This window comes from Salvelinus namaycush, chromosome 42 (genome assembly GCF_016432855.1).
Source record: "Salvelinus namaycush isolate Seneca chromosome 42, SaNama_1.0, whole genome shotgun sequence".
NCBI classification, from domain to species: Eukaryota; Metazoa; Chordata; class Actinopteri; order Salmoniformes; family Salmonidae; genus Salvelinus; species Salvelinus namaycush.
In genome coordinates, this window is record NC_052348.1 from 20,047,058 (window position 1) to 20,063,040 (window position 15,983).

Sequence of the window (15,983 nt, forward strand, 5' to 3'; positions counted from 1 at the left end):
CTCCCAAGTCCAGGAGTCTTGAACCCGCTGCTCCTGGGTACCACGCTGCTTGGTCCGGTTGTGCTGGGTGGTTCTGTAACGCTCGTCGTTGGAATGAGAAGAGGAGGACCAATGCGCAGCATGGTAAGTATCCATTTTAATAAGAATACTAGAACAATGAACAAAAACAATAACCCGACAAACGACCGAGACAGTTCCCACAAAACACAAAGAAAAACAGGCTACCTAAATATGGCTCCCAATCAGAGACAATGACTGACACCTGCCTCTGATTGGGAACCATACTAGGCCAAACACAGAAATAGACAACCTAGACATACAACATAGAATTCCCACCCACATCACACCCTGACCAAACAAAACATAGAAACATACAAAGCAATCTATGGTCAGGGCGTGACAATGAAACTGGTCCCTCTTTTCTCTCTACTTTATTGCCATGTTATAACCAGCAGCACACAGCAATGCTGACCATATTTGCATTTATGAGAGATTTGCATTCAGAAATCCAAGCTGCCTCACTTTCGAGGGGCTGATGCGGTTTCTTCTCTCAGTAATTATTTGTCACATTTTCGAGAAGACCCTCTCAGAGGGAACTGATGTGGCCACTATGCAGAGTCTCCCTGTCATGACTTTAGTAAGCCATGGGTAGACAGAGGCCTTGTTCTTCCACCAGCTCAGAGGATCTGCAGATCTTTTGAGGAGGGGCTCCTCCAAATAGGATCGGACCTCCATTATGGCATCTGCTGATGGATTCCTTCGTGCTGCATCCCCAGTTGCTCTCTCGTCAAACAGCATCCAAACAGCAGACGTTTGTGGCACTACTGCTGGTGCTTCTGCTCCATCTGATCCCTCTTCTTCCTGTTGCCCTGGTGCCTGAGCCAGCTGACTGCTGGGGCTGTCCCTCCCTGCTGCTGAGGTTATTCTTTGAAGAGCCTCATCAATCGCTCTGGCATCACTGAGATTGTCTACATTATTAAAATGCATCCAAATGCTACTGTGCTTCTGACTCATTTTCCAGCTGTTGTTTTCACAGCTGTCCTTCCTCTCTCTCCTCGGCTGCTAAGTGTGTGACTGTGAGTGAGTTGGCTCGGCCCTCCCTCAAGCATCTTTGGTTGACGCTGCGTGTCTGATTGACACGAACAACAGATGAGGCTGTTAGTCTGAGCAGACAGAATGAATGTGTGCGCTTGAGCAGTTAGGCCTATATTATTTTATTAGTGGTTATAGTTAACTCTTCATTTAAATCTTTTATTTATTCATATCTTAATTTTTATAAATAGATTTGGCTCTTCTGATATGCGAGCCGGCTCCCAACGTTCACCTACAAAAGCTGGCTCTTAGAGCCAACTAGTTCGTGAATGACACATTACCAGAATATGAACAGAGTGGTGTACTCTTAATCTTGTTAAAGTGAAAATTAAACAAACATTTCATAGTATTACATTGATGCAATAGTTTAATAATGTCATTTCAGCGCTGTTATTCATCTTTGATGTTGCGCTGGAAAAAGACAGATCATCTATTTCCATTCATCATAGCAATGATGTCAACAATGCCAACTTTTCAGCTGCAGTACAACTCTACTGAACAGAAATATAAACAACATGTGAAGTGTTGGTCCCATGTTTCATTAGCTGATATAAAAGATCCCAGAAATGTTCCATATGCACCAAAATCTTATTTCTCTTAAATTTTGTGCACTAATTTGTTTAAATCCCTATTAGTGAGCATTTCTCATTTGCCAAGCGAGTCCATCCACCTGACAGGTGTGGCATATCAAGAAGCTGATTAAACAGCGTGATCATTACATCTTGTGCTGGGGACAATAAAAGGACACTCTACAATGTGCAGTTTTGTCCCACAACACAATGCCGCAGATGTCTCAAGTTTTGAGGGAGCATGCAATTGTCTTGCTGACTGCAGGAATGTCCACCAGAGCTCTTGCCAGAGAATTGAATGTTAATTTCTCTACCATAAGCCACCTTCAACGTTGTTTGACAGAATTTGGCAGTACGTCCAAACGGCCTCACAACCGCAGACCAGGTGTAACCACGCCAGCCCAGGACCTCCACATCTGGCTTATTCACCTGCGGAATCATCTGAGACCAGCCACCCAGACAGCTGATGAAATTGAGGAGTATTTCTGTCTGTAAAAAAGCCCTTTTGTGGGGAAAACTTGTTCTGATTGGCTGGGCCTGGCTCCCCAGTGGGTGGGCCCCTGCTCAGTCAAATCAAATTGTATTGGTCACATACACCTGCAATAACATCTGCTAAATATGTGTAACGAAATGCTTGTGTTCCTAGCTCCAACAGTGCAGTAGTATCTAACAATTCACAACAATACACACATCTGAAAGTAAAAGAATGGAATTAAGAAATATTAGAACGAGCAATGTCGGGAGTGGCATTGACTAAAATACAGTAGAATAGAATACAGTATATACATATGAGATGAGTAAAGCAGTATTCAAACATTTTTAAAGTGACTAGTGTTCCATTATTAAAGTGGCCAGTGATTCCATGTCTATGTATATAGGGCAGCAGCCTCTAAGGTGCAGGGTTGAGTAATCGGGTGGTAACCTGGTAGTGGTGGCTATTTAACAGTCTGATGGCCTTGAGATAGAAGCTGGTTTTCAGTCTCTCGGTCCCAGCTTTGATACAGCCGGATGCACCTGTACTGACCTCGCCTTCTGGATGATAGCGGGGTGAACAGGCAGTGCCTCGGGTGGTTGATGCCCTTGATGATCTTTTTGGCCTTCCTGTGACATCAGGTCTATGGAGGGCAGGCAGTGTGACCGTAGTGATGCGTTGTGCAGACCGCACCACCCTCTGGAGGGCCCTGCGTGTTGCGGGCGGTGCAGTTGTGCACCGCCGTACCAGGCGGTGATACAGCCGGATGCTCTCAATTGTGCATCTGTAAATGTTTGTGAGGGTCTTAGGGCGCCAAGCCGAATTGCTGTTGCGCCTTCTTCACCATGCTGTCTGTGTGGGTGGACCATTTCAGATTGTCAGTGATGTGTATTCCGAGGAACTTGACGCTTTCCACCTTCTCCACTGCGGTCCTGTCGATGTGGATAGGGGAATGCTCCTTCTGCTGTTTCCTGAAGTCCACGATCAGCTCCTTCGTTTTGTTGACGTTGAGGGAGAGGGTATTTTCCTGGCACCACTCCGCCAGGGCCCTCACCTCCTTTCTGTAGGATGTCTCGTCATTGTTGGTATTCAGGCCTACTACTGTTGTGTCGTCTGCAAACTTGATGAATGAGTTGGAGGCGTGCGTGGTCACGCAGTCATAGGGGGAACAGGGAACAAGAGGGGGCTGAAAAGGCACCTTTGTCATGTGAAATGCATTGGTTATGGCGTAATTTATTTATTTCAATTGAACGATTTCCTTATATGAACTATCACAGTAAACTAGTTTAAATTGTTCTAGTTACGTTTATATTTGTGTTCAATATAAAACAATAATTATATTATCTAACGTATACCACTGGGTTTTTCAGCCAATGGTCATAGTCGCCCAAAAGCTGACCAGCCTCTGGTAGGTACCTCCCATTTTTTAATTTTAGGCAACTAGAGAATGTATTCTGTGAATCTGGGACATGTGTGCTTTTTGTGAGCCAGTAAATTATATTATATGATTATGAACTGTTACTTTCATTTAATACAATGTGATACCTGAAGAAAAAAAAGTCAATAGTAAGGCTGCTGCCACGTGCTGCTGTATCGCGCTCTGTATACAGTGAGAAGCGACTGTAGGTAGTGACAGTGAGGGAGGGAGCTGTGAAACCGTCAGTCAGAATGATTGCGCCAACATGGCCTACCCTTGCTCGCACGTTTAGAACTTAAGACTATACTTTCAGGGATCATTTCTATAGTTCTTGACTTGAGAAATGTGTTTCTAAATTGTTTGGTCTCGCTACCCACGATGATGAGATGCGATATTCCCTTCTGAGCGCGAAGCGGGCTTTGAGTAATGATTCAGTTCATCTGCTTTCTGCCATTGATGACCGTTCTTTGCTTCCTTGTGGAGCATTGAGGGAGGGAATATGATCAGAGTGGTTAGCTCTAAATATTGTCAATATTAACATGTACCAAACTTGTCCTCTAGTTCAGGTTAATACATGGTTTATCACAGTAACAGTTTCAATACTGTTTAATGTTCTTGTTGTCCGCCTTGCTATGACGTTGTACAGGAGATATGTGATTTTAATACAGTCAGAACTCTACCTTTTCAATTACATTTGATTTCTACATTTGATTTTCTTGTATTTTCTCTATTGTAGGCCATTGACTTTTTCAGCCAATGCCAGTCCCATAACAACTGCAATGAGTACCTTCTGGCACCTCCCTCATTTGCAAAGTTCTATTGTGGAGCAACTTGAAAATGTATTTTGTGAAGCTTTCTTGGGCATAAAACACGACAATAACTGATTCCATATGTGACCTATTGATGAAAAGTAGCCCGATAAGCTTCATTTCGGCCACGTGGTCCTATAGTGTGCTCTTTGTACGGTGGGAAACCGTTAGTGAAAATAACAGCTCCGATATACGCTAGCCTCGCTCGCCCTATTTTTAATTAAGACTATACTTTCAGGGATCATTTCTATAGTTCTTGACTTGAGAAATGTGTTTCTAAATTGTTTGGTCTCGCTATCCACGATGATGAGACGCGATATTCCCTTCTGAGCGCGAAGCGGGCTTTGAGTAATGATTCAGTTCATCCGCTTTCTGCCATTGATGACCGTTCTTTGCTTCCTTGTGGAGCATTGAGGGAGGGAATATGATCAGAGTGGTTAGCTCTAAATATTGTTGAATATCAAACGAATCATTAGGTTTACGTACACTGTTACAACTCATCTGGATGTCAGTTGTTATTTCATGAAAATTGTTCAGCTGGCTTCAATGCTGTTCAATATCAGACGTAGTATTGCATAGAACATTTATTGCAAAGCAATCTCCATCATGCCAATCCAGTTCGAATTCCAATTGTTCAATTACATTTTATATCTAAATTGTATTTTCTCTATTGTGGGCCATTGACGTTTTCAGCCAATAAGCAGTCCCCTAAAAACTGCACTATTACCCGCTGGCACCTCCCTCATTTGCAAAGTTCTATTGTGGAGCAACTTGAACATGTATTTTGTGAAGCTTTCTTGGGTATAACAACTGTTTGTAGCCCGATAAGCTTCATTTCAGCCACGTGGTCCTATAGTGTGCTCTTTATATGGTGTGACACCGTTAGTAAGAATGACAGCTCCGATATAGCTTAGCCTCGCTCGCCCCGTATTCAAGTAAGACTATACTTTCAGGGATCATTTCTATAGTTCTTGACTTGAGAAATGTGTTTCTAAATTGTTTGGTCTCGCTACCCACGATGATGAGATGCGATATTCCCTTCTGAGCGCGAAGCGGGCTTTGAGTAATGATTCAGTTCATCTGCTTTCTGCCATTGATGACCGTTCTTTGCTTCCTTGTGGAGCATTGAGGGAGGGAATATGATCAGAGTGGTTAGCTCTAAATATTGTCAATATTAACATGTACCAAACTTGTCCTCTAGTTCAGGTTAATACATGGTTTATCACAGTAACAGTTTCAATACTGTTTAATGTTCTTGTTGTCCGCCTTGCTATGACGTTGTACAGGAGATATGTGATTTTAATACAGTCAGAACTCTACCTTTTCAATTACATTTGATTTCTACATTTGATTTTCTTGTATTTTCTCTATTGTAGGCCATTGACTTTTTCAGCCAATGCCAGTCCCATAACAACTGCAATGAGTACCTTCTGGCACCTCCCTCATTTGCAAAGTTCTATTGTGGAAGCAACTTGAAAATGTATTTTGTGAAGCTTTCTTGGGCATAAAACACGACAATAACTGATTCCATATGTGACCTATTGATGAAAAGTAGCCCGATAAGCATTCATTTCGGCCACGTGGTCCTATAGTGTGCTCTTTGTACGGTGGGAAACCGTTAGTGAAAATAACAGCTCCGATATACGCTAGCCTCGCTCGCCCTAATTTTAATTAAGACTATACTTTCAGGGATCATTTCTATAGTTCTTGACTTGAGAAATGTGTTTCTAAATTGTTTGGTCTCGCTATCCACGATGATGAGACGCGATATTCCCTTCTGAGCGCGAAGCGGGCTTTGAGTAATGATTCAGTTCATCCGCTTTCTGCCATTGATGACCGTTCTTTGCTTCCTTGTGGAGCATTGAGGGAGGGAATATGATCAGAGTGGTTAGCTCTAAATATTGTTGAATATCAAACGAATCATTAGGTTTACGTACACTGTTACAACTCATCTGGATGTCAGTTATTATTTCATGAAAATTGTTCAGCTGGCTTCAATGCTGTTCAATATCAGACGTAGTATTGCATAGAACATTTATTGCAAAGCAATCTCCATCATGCCAATCCAGTTCGAATTCCAATTGTTCAATTACATTTTATATCTAAATTGTATTTTCTCTATTGTGGGCCATTGACGTTTTCAGCCAATAAGCAGTCCCCTAAAAACTGCACTATTACCCGCTGGCACCTCCCTCATTTGCAAAGTTCTATTGTGGAGCAACTTGAACATGTATTTTGTGAAGCTTTCTTGGGTATAACAACTGTTTGTAGCCCGATAAGCTTCATTTCAGCCACGTGGTCCTATAGTGTGCTCTTTATATGGTGTGACACCGTTAGTAAGAATGACAGCTCCGATATAGCTTAGCCTCGCTCGCCCCGTATTCAAGTAAGACTATACTTTCAGGGATCATTTCTATAGTTCTTGACTTGAGAAATGTGTTTCTAAAGTGTTTGGTCTCGCTATCCATGATGATGAGATGCGATATTCCCTTCTGAGCGCGAAGCGGGCTTTGAGTAATGATTCAGTTCATCCGCTTTCTGCCATTGATGACCGTTCTTTGCTTCCTTGTGGAGCATTGAGGGAGGGAATATGATCAGAGTGGTTAGCTCTAAATACTGTCAATATTAACATGTACCAAACTTGTCCTCTAGTTCAGGTTAATACATGGTTTATCACAGTAACAGTTGGTTTCAATACCGTTTAATGTTCTTGTTGTCCGCCTTGCTATGACGTTGTACAGGAGATATGTGATTTTAATACAGTCAGAACTCTACCTTCTGTGTAAATAAAACAAGAACACTGATAATAACAAGCAGTATGTATAGATTATATGTAATAGTAGGTGGCATAATAACGTTTATGTGCCGGCTGTTATCATAGTATTTACTTTATCATTAGGCTTATATAAGAGTGAAAACATACAATGTATTCTTTCACTAGGTCATGATAAAGTAATGTTAACTTAATTAGAGGTGCAGTTCTTAAATCTTCTAGAGTATTTTTTCCCCCATTGCCCAATCGATGTTCTTTGTAGTGACAGTAGAAACCATAGGAATGCTGTGGTACAAACTGTAAAACATACGGTGACGTCACTGAAGTATGCGCATTGACCTCTCAACTCCTGATGCGGAGAATGTAAAAAAAAACATTACAATTATGTTACATTTGCATAAATAATGTTCTTCCTTTGAAACATATGTCTCAGTATAGTTATTTTTTTTTCACAAAAATACTTGTCAATTTACCTTCCTGGTTTCTTTGTGTACAGTGAGGTAGTACGCAAACTACTTAATCATGCTCGTACACAACGAGGGTTGTTGTCTTCCTATTATCCGTTTGTGTGCTCGGTAGCTACTAAGCTTACCAAGAATGACAGTGCCAATTTTGGATAAATGCTTCAAGCGGAGAAACTGAATAGTTATTTTTTACGACCATCTAAGATATGCCAAACCGAGTTATCGCTGTGCAAGTAGCTAGAAGGTACAGGTTAGCGAACATTTGCTACATCTCGACGGGGTTTTCTCCTTCCCTTGTCTGTCTCGTCTGTTCTTGTTGAGGCTGGATAGTGATTTATTAATTCATTAGCTAGCTAGTCATTAAGTTCAAGCTCGTGCCCAGCCAGAGTAGGATGAACTGGCTTTTCCCCTTATCCAAGGGTTCCGGACCTCTCCCACCTCTAAATAGCTTGCAGCAACAAAGACAACGACAGATCGAGTCTCTCAAAGCTGCCCACTCCAGGTAAATCAACATCACGTACTAGCAATGCTAACTAGCTAGTTATGGCTAATCCGTGGCTTGTCAGCCTTGATAGCTAGCTAAAGTATTTGCTACTATTTAAAGCGTTGTCACAAGGTGTAATTAGTGTGTATCGTGCGATGTCTAGCTAGCTAGCTGACGTTAGTGCCCCCCATCGCAACACCGACAGTTGATGGGACTAGGTCAGATTCAAGTAGTATGTATTGTTTACAAGTAACATTAGAGAGAGGTGCCTCTCAGCTCTCTTCTAGATATTCAGCCTAACTTTATAGGTGACATAATTGTAACGTTATGTAACTAATATGAACAATATGTCTAATGTATAACATGTATGTCACTATCTTTTCCAATATTCTAGCTAGCTAAATACGTTTTGGATTGACGTGTTGGCACATTTCAAAGTATTGTGTGTAAGGTGGATAAACTGGTTTGTATCTAACGTTATATGTTTTGGTTTTCTTCTCCTACAGCTTAGCAGAGATCCAGAAAGATGTGGAGTACAGAATCCCTTTCACAGTCAACAACTCAACCATCAGCGTCAACATGTGAGTGAGCTGCACGTTTACAGAGTTAGCATTAACAGATGCATACATGTTTACGTTTTAGCATCAACAAATGAGCATGTTGTCCTATCAGTGTCAACATGTATGTAAACCCCAATAGCTCATCCTGCCATTGGTTTACAGTAGAGCTAGGTTCATCTTACATTTACCTGGCTATGTCTGACTTGTTGATTATTTCTTGCAGGATCAATAGGACTCAAACCCTCAGAACTCATAGGCTACTATCACTGTTAATGACCTCTCTCTCTACCTTTCTCCCCCCTATCTCCCTCTTCTCTTTCTCATCCTCTGCAGTTTGCTTCCGCCTCAGTTTCCCCAGGAGAAACCAGTAGTCAGTGTGTACCCTCCAGTAGGACATCACCTGGTAGACAGCAACAATGGCACCATGGTTACCAGCCCCCTCATTACCAATGTAAGTACTTCTCAACTAGATATGATGTTATTTAGGTCTACGTCAACAATACAAGAGACAAGGGTAGCAAAATCTGTGGTGATCTGAATGGTAACCATTTTATGTTTTTCTCTAGGTATTTATACTTGTTTCGTTACTAGTTCATTGTCTGTATAAGGGCAGGTGTTGACATGGATGCAAATATCTGGTATTCATGTGCTTGTCATGAAGCTAACAGGCCTATGTTAATTTGTTCTCAGTTTGGAATGCACTCAGATCTGGGCAAAGTCATCCAGAGTCTCCTGGATGAGTTCTGGAAGAGTCCACCGGTCCTGACGTCTGGCCCCACCGGCTTCCCTTAGTCAGTACCACACACACACATAACATGTCATCATGTAATCCTTTGTTGGCCGTTGAAGGCAAATTATTTGGGTTGCATGTAATACGCAATGAAAGGACGATCAAAAGGTGTAAAAAGTCACATGAGACGGCCATAATAACTGCCATAGCTTTACAGTGAAGGATACAAGGAGGCAGAAAGACTAGCTCAGTGACTAGTGTCATTTAACTGAGTACAGTTTCTTCAGAAAGGGAACCCATTCTCATCAGCTTTCTGTTTCTCCCATCTTTCCTCCCTGCCATCTCTCTCTGTGGTGCAGTAACATGTACAAGCCGTCGGGAATGCCTCCCTACCCCACACAGAGCTTCCACTACGGGCTGTGCCCCGTGGGCCCCACCCCTCCTCCCATGCCCCACGCGGGTGTAGAGGGAGCTCACGGTCACTGCCCTCCCTGGGCAGCAGCCCCTGTCTACGGCCTCATCACCGACCTGCCTCTCCCCGTACCCACCGCAGACTCCCAGGTAAACGCACTACCACAGGTTCATTGAAGTGTAGTTTACCCAGTAGATATCTGGCTAATACCGACATAATATCTAAATGTATAAGTTAAGGAGACTACTTGGCATGCAGTTTAGACGCCCCAAGAGGTTTAATGTAGTAATGTTTCATCAGGACAGACAAATACCCACATACTGACCTGTTCTTCTAGTTAGAATCATTGGGGGCATCTATTATATTATTATACTTTATTTTCAAAACACCTCACCACCAGCCCTAAGCACACAATACCCTAACAACTGTTGCCAGGCACTGAGGCCTGTCAGTCACCTGCGGACTAGAGCTTCTGTACTGGAGTACTGCTGTGATGGTCAAGTGCTTAGCTACTTGTTTTATGTGTTGGTTAGCTACATAAGACGTGATATCACTCTGTCTGCAACAGGCTGGGTTGAACGGCCACATGTACAAGATGCCTGAGATTCCTGAAACATTTCCTGAGCTGTCTGAAATGAGGTATGTGCATTCTGCCACTGGAGTTTAATACGTCGCCCACTTTTTGGGCCGCTGAGTCCAAATGTAACGTATGAGGACACGACTCAAATAAACGTTTAGATATAATGATATGTATATAGGTTTCAGTGGAGACTGGTGGGAGGAGCTATAGGAGGACAGGCTCATTGAAATGGCTGGAATGGTATCAAACATATGGAAACCACATGTTTGACTTCGTTCCATGTATTCCATTCCAGCCATTTCAATGAACCCGTCCTATACATCGTCCCACCAGCTTTCACTGATAGGCATGTAAATAATTGACAGCCAATGATCAATCAGGGATATTCCATCTTGTTTGGACAATAAAGTTATATTGTATTCCAATTCTGAACCTTCATGTTTGGGTTCCCATCACTTAATCCCACATCAACCTACATATCAGCGCTTTCCTCTCCCGTGTTTGAGTTATTTATTTGTATTTTTACAGGGACGTTTCAGTAAAAGTGCCAGTTTAGCCAGCCGGCTAATTTTCAACCGCAGTCTCTGGGCAGGTTATTAAAAACAATGACAATATCAATACAGACAAACAATGAGCAGTAAGCACATGCAGAGCAACATAGGACAAGCAACACGTAGCATGCAGAAAGAGCAACATATAACAAGCAACAGGCAGACAGAGAAACGATAGGACAAGCAACACGTAGCACGCAGACAGAGAAACATATTTACAAGCAACACGTAGCACGCAGACAGAGTAACATAGGACAAGCAACACGTAGCACGCAGACAGAGAACATAGAACAAGCAACATGTAGCACGCAGACAGAAACATAGGAGCAACCTGTAGCACGCAGACAAAGTAACATAGGACAAGCAACACGTAGCACGCAGACAGAGAAACATATGACAAGAAACACGTATCACGCAGACAGAGAAACATATGACAAGAAACACGTATCACGCAGACAGAGAAAAATAGGACAAGCAACACGTAGCACGCAGACAGAGAAACATATGACAAGAAACACGTATCACGCAGACAGAGAAAAATAGGACAAGCAACACGTAGCACGCAGACAGAGAAAAATAGGACAAGCAACACGTAGCACACAGAAAAAGAAACATAGAACAAGCAACACATAGCACACAGACAGAGAAACATAGAACAAGCAGCACGCAGACAGAGAAACATAGAACAAGCAGCACGCAAACAAAGCAACATAGGACAAGCAACACGTAGCACGCAGACAGAGAAACATAGAACAAGCAGCACGCAGACAGAGCAGCATAACACAGAAAGCAACTAAACAAAATATGTAAAAGCAACAGTGTTTCCACACCACACAAGCTACAGACAACATGGAAAGAGGCAATACAAAGATAGGGATTATGTTCAAGTCTGATTGGCCTTTAGCCATGTCTTCATGTTTTTTGTGAAGATGTGATAGGTGGTGCAGTTGTTTGTGTCTGATTGCAGTATGTTCCAGACATGGGAAGCTCTCACAGAGAAAGCAGATTGACTAAAGGTGCTTTTCCTTAAGGGAACAATACAGTCACCTCTCATGGCAGACCTTGTGGATCTGCTGCCATGGGTTTGGGTTTTCTGTTTAACAAAAGTCCTGAGTGGAGGAGGAGCCAGGCCATTTAGGATCTTGAATACAAGACATGCATCAGTTTATTACACAAGATTTTCCCAACTCAGGAGCTCATGCTTTTTGAGGATGTAACAGTGATGATGGCTATTGGGCTTCCTATCAAGCACTTTGAGAGCCTGTTTGTAGACAGACTGAATGGGTTTTAATGTTGTACAGCAAGCTTGGGCCCAACTAGTCAAGCAGTATGTTAAGTGGGGGAGTATCATAGATTTGAAGTACAGTTTTTCTACCTCTGTAGTCAAACAATTTCGCATGAATCGCAAATTAGCTTAGTTGAATTTGGTTATTTGAGTTACCTTGTTCACCTACTTTTTATAAGAGGTTGGAATCAAGTATGATTCCAAGGTACTTAAAATCGGATACCACGTGGAGCTTTTCCCCTGACACAGACATCTGGCTCAGCAGCATCAGTTGTCCTCTTTGTGAGGAACATGCAGACTTTTTTTTTCACATTGAGATGCAAACATGAGTCACTGAGCCACTTTGTAAACTGGACCATTACAGTAGTGAGTTCTTGTGCAGCTTGTTGTTTGCTCTTTGCATGTACATATATCACTGTATCATCTGCATACATTTGAACTTCAGACCCAGTACAGACAGAAGGCAGATCATTAATGTACAGGCTGAATAGGAGGGGCCCCAGTATTGACCCTTGGGGCACGCCCACATCATAGCTGAGAGTGGGCGACAGCTCTTTGCTCACTCTGACACACTGGGTTCTGCCTTCAAGGTATGATTTCATCCATCTGTCCCACCATATCCCTCTCTGACTGACTGACTGACTGTGTGTGTATTGTCCCCAGTGTGTCCCAGCTGAAGGACATGAGTGAGCAGGAGAACGTGCTGCTGGAGTTGTTTGTGTGTCTGCCCCAGCTCAAACAGGTCACCACTGACAAGGAGGAGCTGGTCAACAGCATCGTGGACATGGCCAGTGAGTCTCCCTACACACTAGTGGTGTTTGCTAAACTTGACTGGGCAGTGGGTGACACTGTAAAGCCAAAGCCTTTAGTGTTTTCTTGTGACCCACCATGTGTACACAAACAAATGCTAGAGCAAGGACCATGGTTATTATGAGCTTCCAGTTATGCTAACGCTAGTTAGCAACGGCTCCAGAAACGACCTACAACTCCCTTCAAACTGCACACAGAGACATAACATTTTTTATCTATGAGTTCATCTGACTCAGTAAGGAGATGAAGCGCTACTATCCCAGGAGCCCAAAATCACAAACTGTCCCCAGAGAGCCCAAATGCTCAAACTGTCCCCAGAGAGCCCAAATGCTCAAACTGTCCCCAGAGAGCCCAAATGCTCAAACTGTCCCCAGAGAGCCCAAATGCTCAAACTGTCCCCAGAGAGCCCAAATGCTCAAACTGTCCCCAGAGAGCCCAAATGCTCAAACTGTCCCCAGAGAGCCCAAATGCTCAAACTGTCCCCAGAGAGCCCAAAATCACAAACTGTCCCCAGAGAGCCCAAATGCTCAAACTGTCCCCAGAGAGACACTTTTGGTGTCAAGCTCATAATCGCTATGGTTACACAGATCCTCAGTCAGTTCATATGGGCAGGTAGTGAAATGAGTGTGTGCTAGAAAGTGGGGAAGTGTTGAAGCTGAGTTCACTGCTGCCCTGGGACACACACTGACATGTCTTGGTCATCTCTCTCCCAGAGAAGAACCTGCAGCTGGAACCTCAGCTGGAGGGGACAAGACAAGAAATGCTGTTCAAGGTGAGAATTTGTATTTTTTTAAATTTAACTAGGTAAGTCAGTTAAGGACAAATTCTCATTTACAATGACGGCCTAACGGGGAACAGTGGGTTTAACTGCCTTGTTCAGGGGCAGAACGTCATATGTTTACCTTGTCAGCTCGGGGATTCAATCTAGCAACCTTTTGGTTACTGGCCCAATGCTCTAACCACTAGGCTACCTGCCGTTGAATAATACACACTCACTGGCTAATGAATGCAGAAGGTCTGTCTGTCAATATACGTTAGCAATCACACTCTACCTGTATGAATGTCTCATGACAACTGTCAGTTTGTTACTAACGTTATAGCTGATACCACCTTGTACCATTGAGCCAAGTTGAAATGTTGTTCGGGATCAGTCCTACTGCTATAGACGGTATATTGTGTTGTGAACGCTAGTTGTTCTTATTTGTTGTGTTGACAGTACGAGCAGCTAACCCAGAACAAATCGGCCTTTGAGACCAAGATGCAGAGACAGCATGACATCAGTGAGGTGAGGTGTTCCCTGCACTAAACACACACGTGATGATCAGATGTTTTCAAACCTCAAAAGTAGATCAATATTGACAAGTCCACGACCCAGTCCACGACCTAGTCCACAACCCAGTCCACGACCCAGTCCACAACCCAGTCCATGACCCAGTCCATGAGTTGTTTTATTCGCTGCTCATCTTGTCCATGTTTTTGGGGTTGAAACATATAGATTATTCACAACACAGCTGATGTTGTGGGGTGTGGATGTGGCTTGACGTTTGAGTCCATTTTGAGGTTTGAAAACCAAATAACGTTGTTTTTTTAAGTGTCGTCCTATCAACTTGTGTTGTTCTCCAGAGCTGCAGCCTGAGTGCCCTGCAGGCTCGTCTGAAGGTGGCAGCCCACCAGGCGGAGGAGGAGTCAGAGGAGACGGCCGAGAGCTTCCTGGAGGGCAAGACGGACATCGACGACTTCCTGGCCAACTTCATGGAGAAGAGGACGGTAAACTGAACTAACTGTCAAAGTCAAGTCAACAAGCTGACAAAGTCATGAAAGACTGATACCAGCACACTGCAGAATTCTACCGCAGATGTATTTTTCAACACGTCTTTGTTGTCAAAACGGTATCAGCATTCTATAGTGTGGGGATGGATATGTCTGTCTTTCACCAGTAACTGAACTAGCAGAGTTAGAAGAGAAGGATCATAACATAGTCCACGAAGAGAGAGCCGGGAAGCATTGAGCTGTTGTGTATGGAGAGTCTGTATAAACATCTCTGTGGTAATATGAACAAGGTGTACTGCAACAAGTAAACAACCAGGAAATGGGATTCTATGTAAATACTGTCTGTTACACAGTAGTCAATGTTTGATTTCATATTTGGACGTGTGTGTGTTCTCGCTGTACAGCTCTGCCACAGCAGAAGGGCCAAAGAGGAGAAGCTGCAACAGTCCATCAACACACACGGACAGTTCCCCAGCAGCCACTGAGCCCCGTCCCCTTCCCCTCACACATGTTTATAAAAGGTAAACACACTAACGCTACTCTGTTGGATGAAGTACATACTGTACGAAAGGGTTTATGGAATCTGACCTTAAAGGGGCAATCTGAGATTCAAACAACTACAAAGCTTATTTTTTGGTAAACAGCTGGAGAAGTGTAACCTCTCAAATTCATAGATGTAGCTATGGATGTAAGGACTGACTATACTTGAGATCAATGATGGGTTTAACAATGTTCCATTTTTGTCTTACTTGATCATAGGCTGCATTTCTTCTCTTCTCAAGTATGTTTTATCTGCCAGCAACACACCCCTAAAGAGACGAGAAGCACATCTTGGTGTTGAGAGGCTAAGAAGCAACCATTGTGGTATGAATTGTAATCCTGAACTAGGCTTTTGAACTAATTTCAGTATACAGTTTCCAGTGATGATGATGATGGTTTGGGACTTGTCTCATACATACGTACCTACTTGAATTTGGACGATGAGTTTGCTAACGCTGCCGGACACCCAACTACAACGGATACTGTATTTAAATAATGTTAATAATAGGCTTTATTATAATCAAAGACACCTTGTACTATGTTATTTAATTTCTTTAGGTTAATAAACCATTCAGAACATTTGTTTACTAAGAATTCCTGATACTTTTTTTCCAACATTAACATCTGACCAGTGTGTGTATGTGTGTACTGCATTGTGTGACTGA

General features: G+C 42.9%; 1 protein-coding gene and 5 non-coding genes across 6 annotated transcripts; all 6 read left to right on the forward strand.

The window, feature by feature from the left end:
- Positions 1-3,847: 3,847 nt before the first annotated feature.
- Positions 3,848-4,063, forward strand: LOC120035194. Its single transcript, XR_005474116.1, has one exon. It is a non-coding gene; the product is annotated as a small nucleolar RNA U3 (small nucleolar RNA).
- A 518-nt stretch (positions 4,064-4,581) lies between these two features.
- On the forward strand, positions 4,582-4,797 carry LOC120035197. The gene has a single exon (XR_005474119.1). It is a non-coding gene; the product is annotated as a small nucleolar RNA U3 (small nucleolar RNA).
- Positions 4,798-5,296: 499 nt separating this feature from the next.
- LOC120035195 lies at positions 5,297-5,512 on the forward strand. The gene has a single exon (XR_005474117.1). It is a non-coding gene; the product is annotated as a small nucleolar RNA U3 (small nucleolar RNA).
- A 520-nt stretch (positions 5,513-6,032) lies between these two features.
- LOC120035198 lies at positions 6,033-6,248 on the forward strand. The gene has a single exon (XR_005474120.1). It is a non-coding gene; the product is annotated as a small nucleolar RNA U3 (small nucleolar RNA).
- Positions 6,249-6,747: 499 nt separating this feature from the next.
- LOC120035199 lies at positions 6,748-6,963 on the forward strand. Its single transcript, XR_005474121.1, has one exon. It is a non-coding gene; the product is annotated as a small nucleolar RNA U3 (small nucleolar RNA).
- Positions 6,964-7,521: 558 nt separating this feature from the next.
- vps37a (VPS37A subunit of ESCRT-I) lies at positions 7,522-15,909 on the forward strand. Its single transcript, XM_038981573.1, has 12 exons — positions 7,522-8,098; positions 8,587-8,661; positions 8,974-9,091; positions 9,331-9,431; positions 9,730-9,931; positions 10,351-10,421; positions 12,862-12,989; positions 13,722-13,780; positions 14,225-14,293; positions 14,632-14,775; positions 15,183-15,299; positions 15,538-15,909. Exons 1-11 carry the CDS (start codon positions 7,989-7,991, stop codon positions 15,261-15,263), a joined length of 1,158 nt encoding a protein of 385 aa, XP_038837501.1. The 5' UTR covers positions 7,522-7,988; the 3' UTR covers positions 15,264-15,299; positions 15,538-15,909.
- The last annotated feature ends 74 nt before the right edge of the window (positions 15,910-15,983 follow it).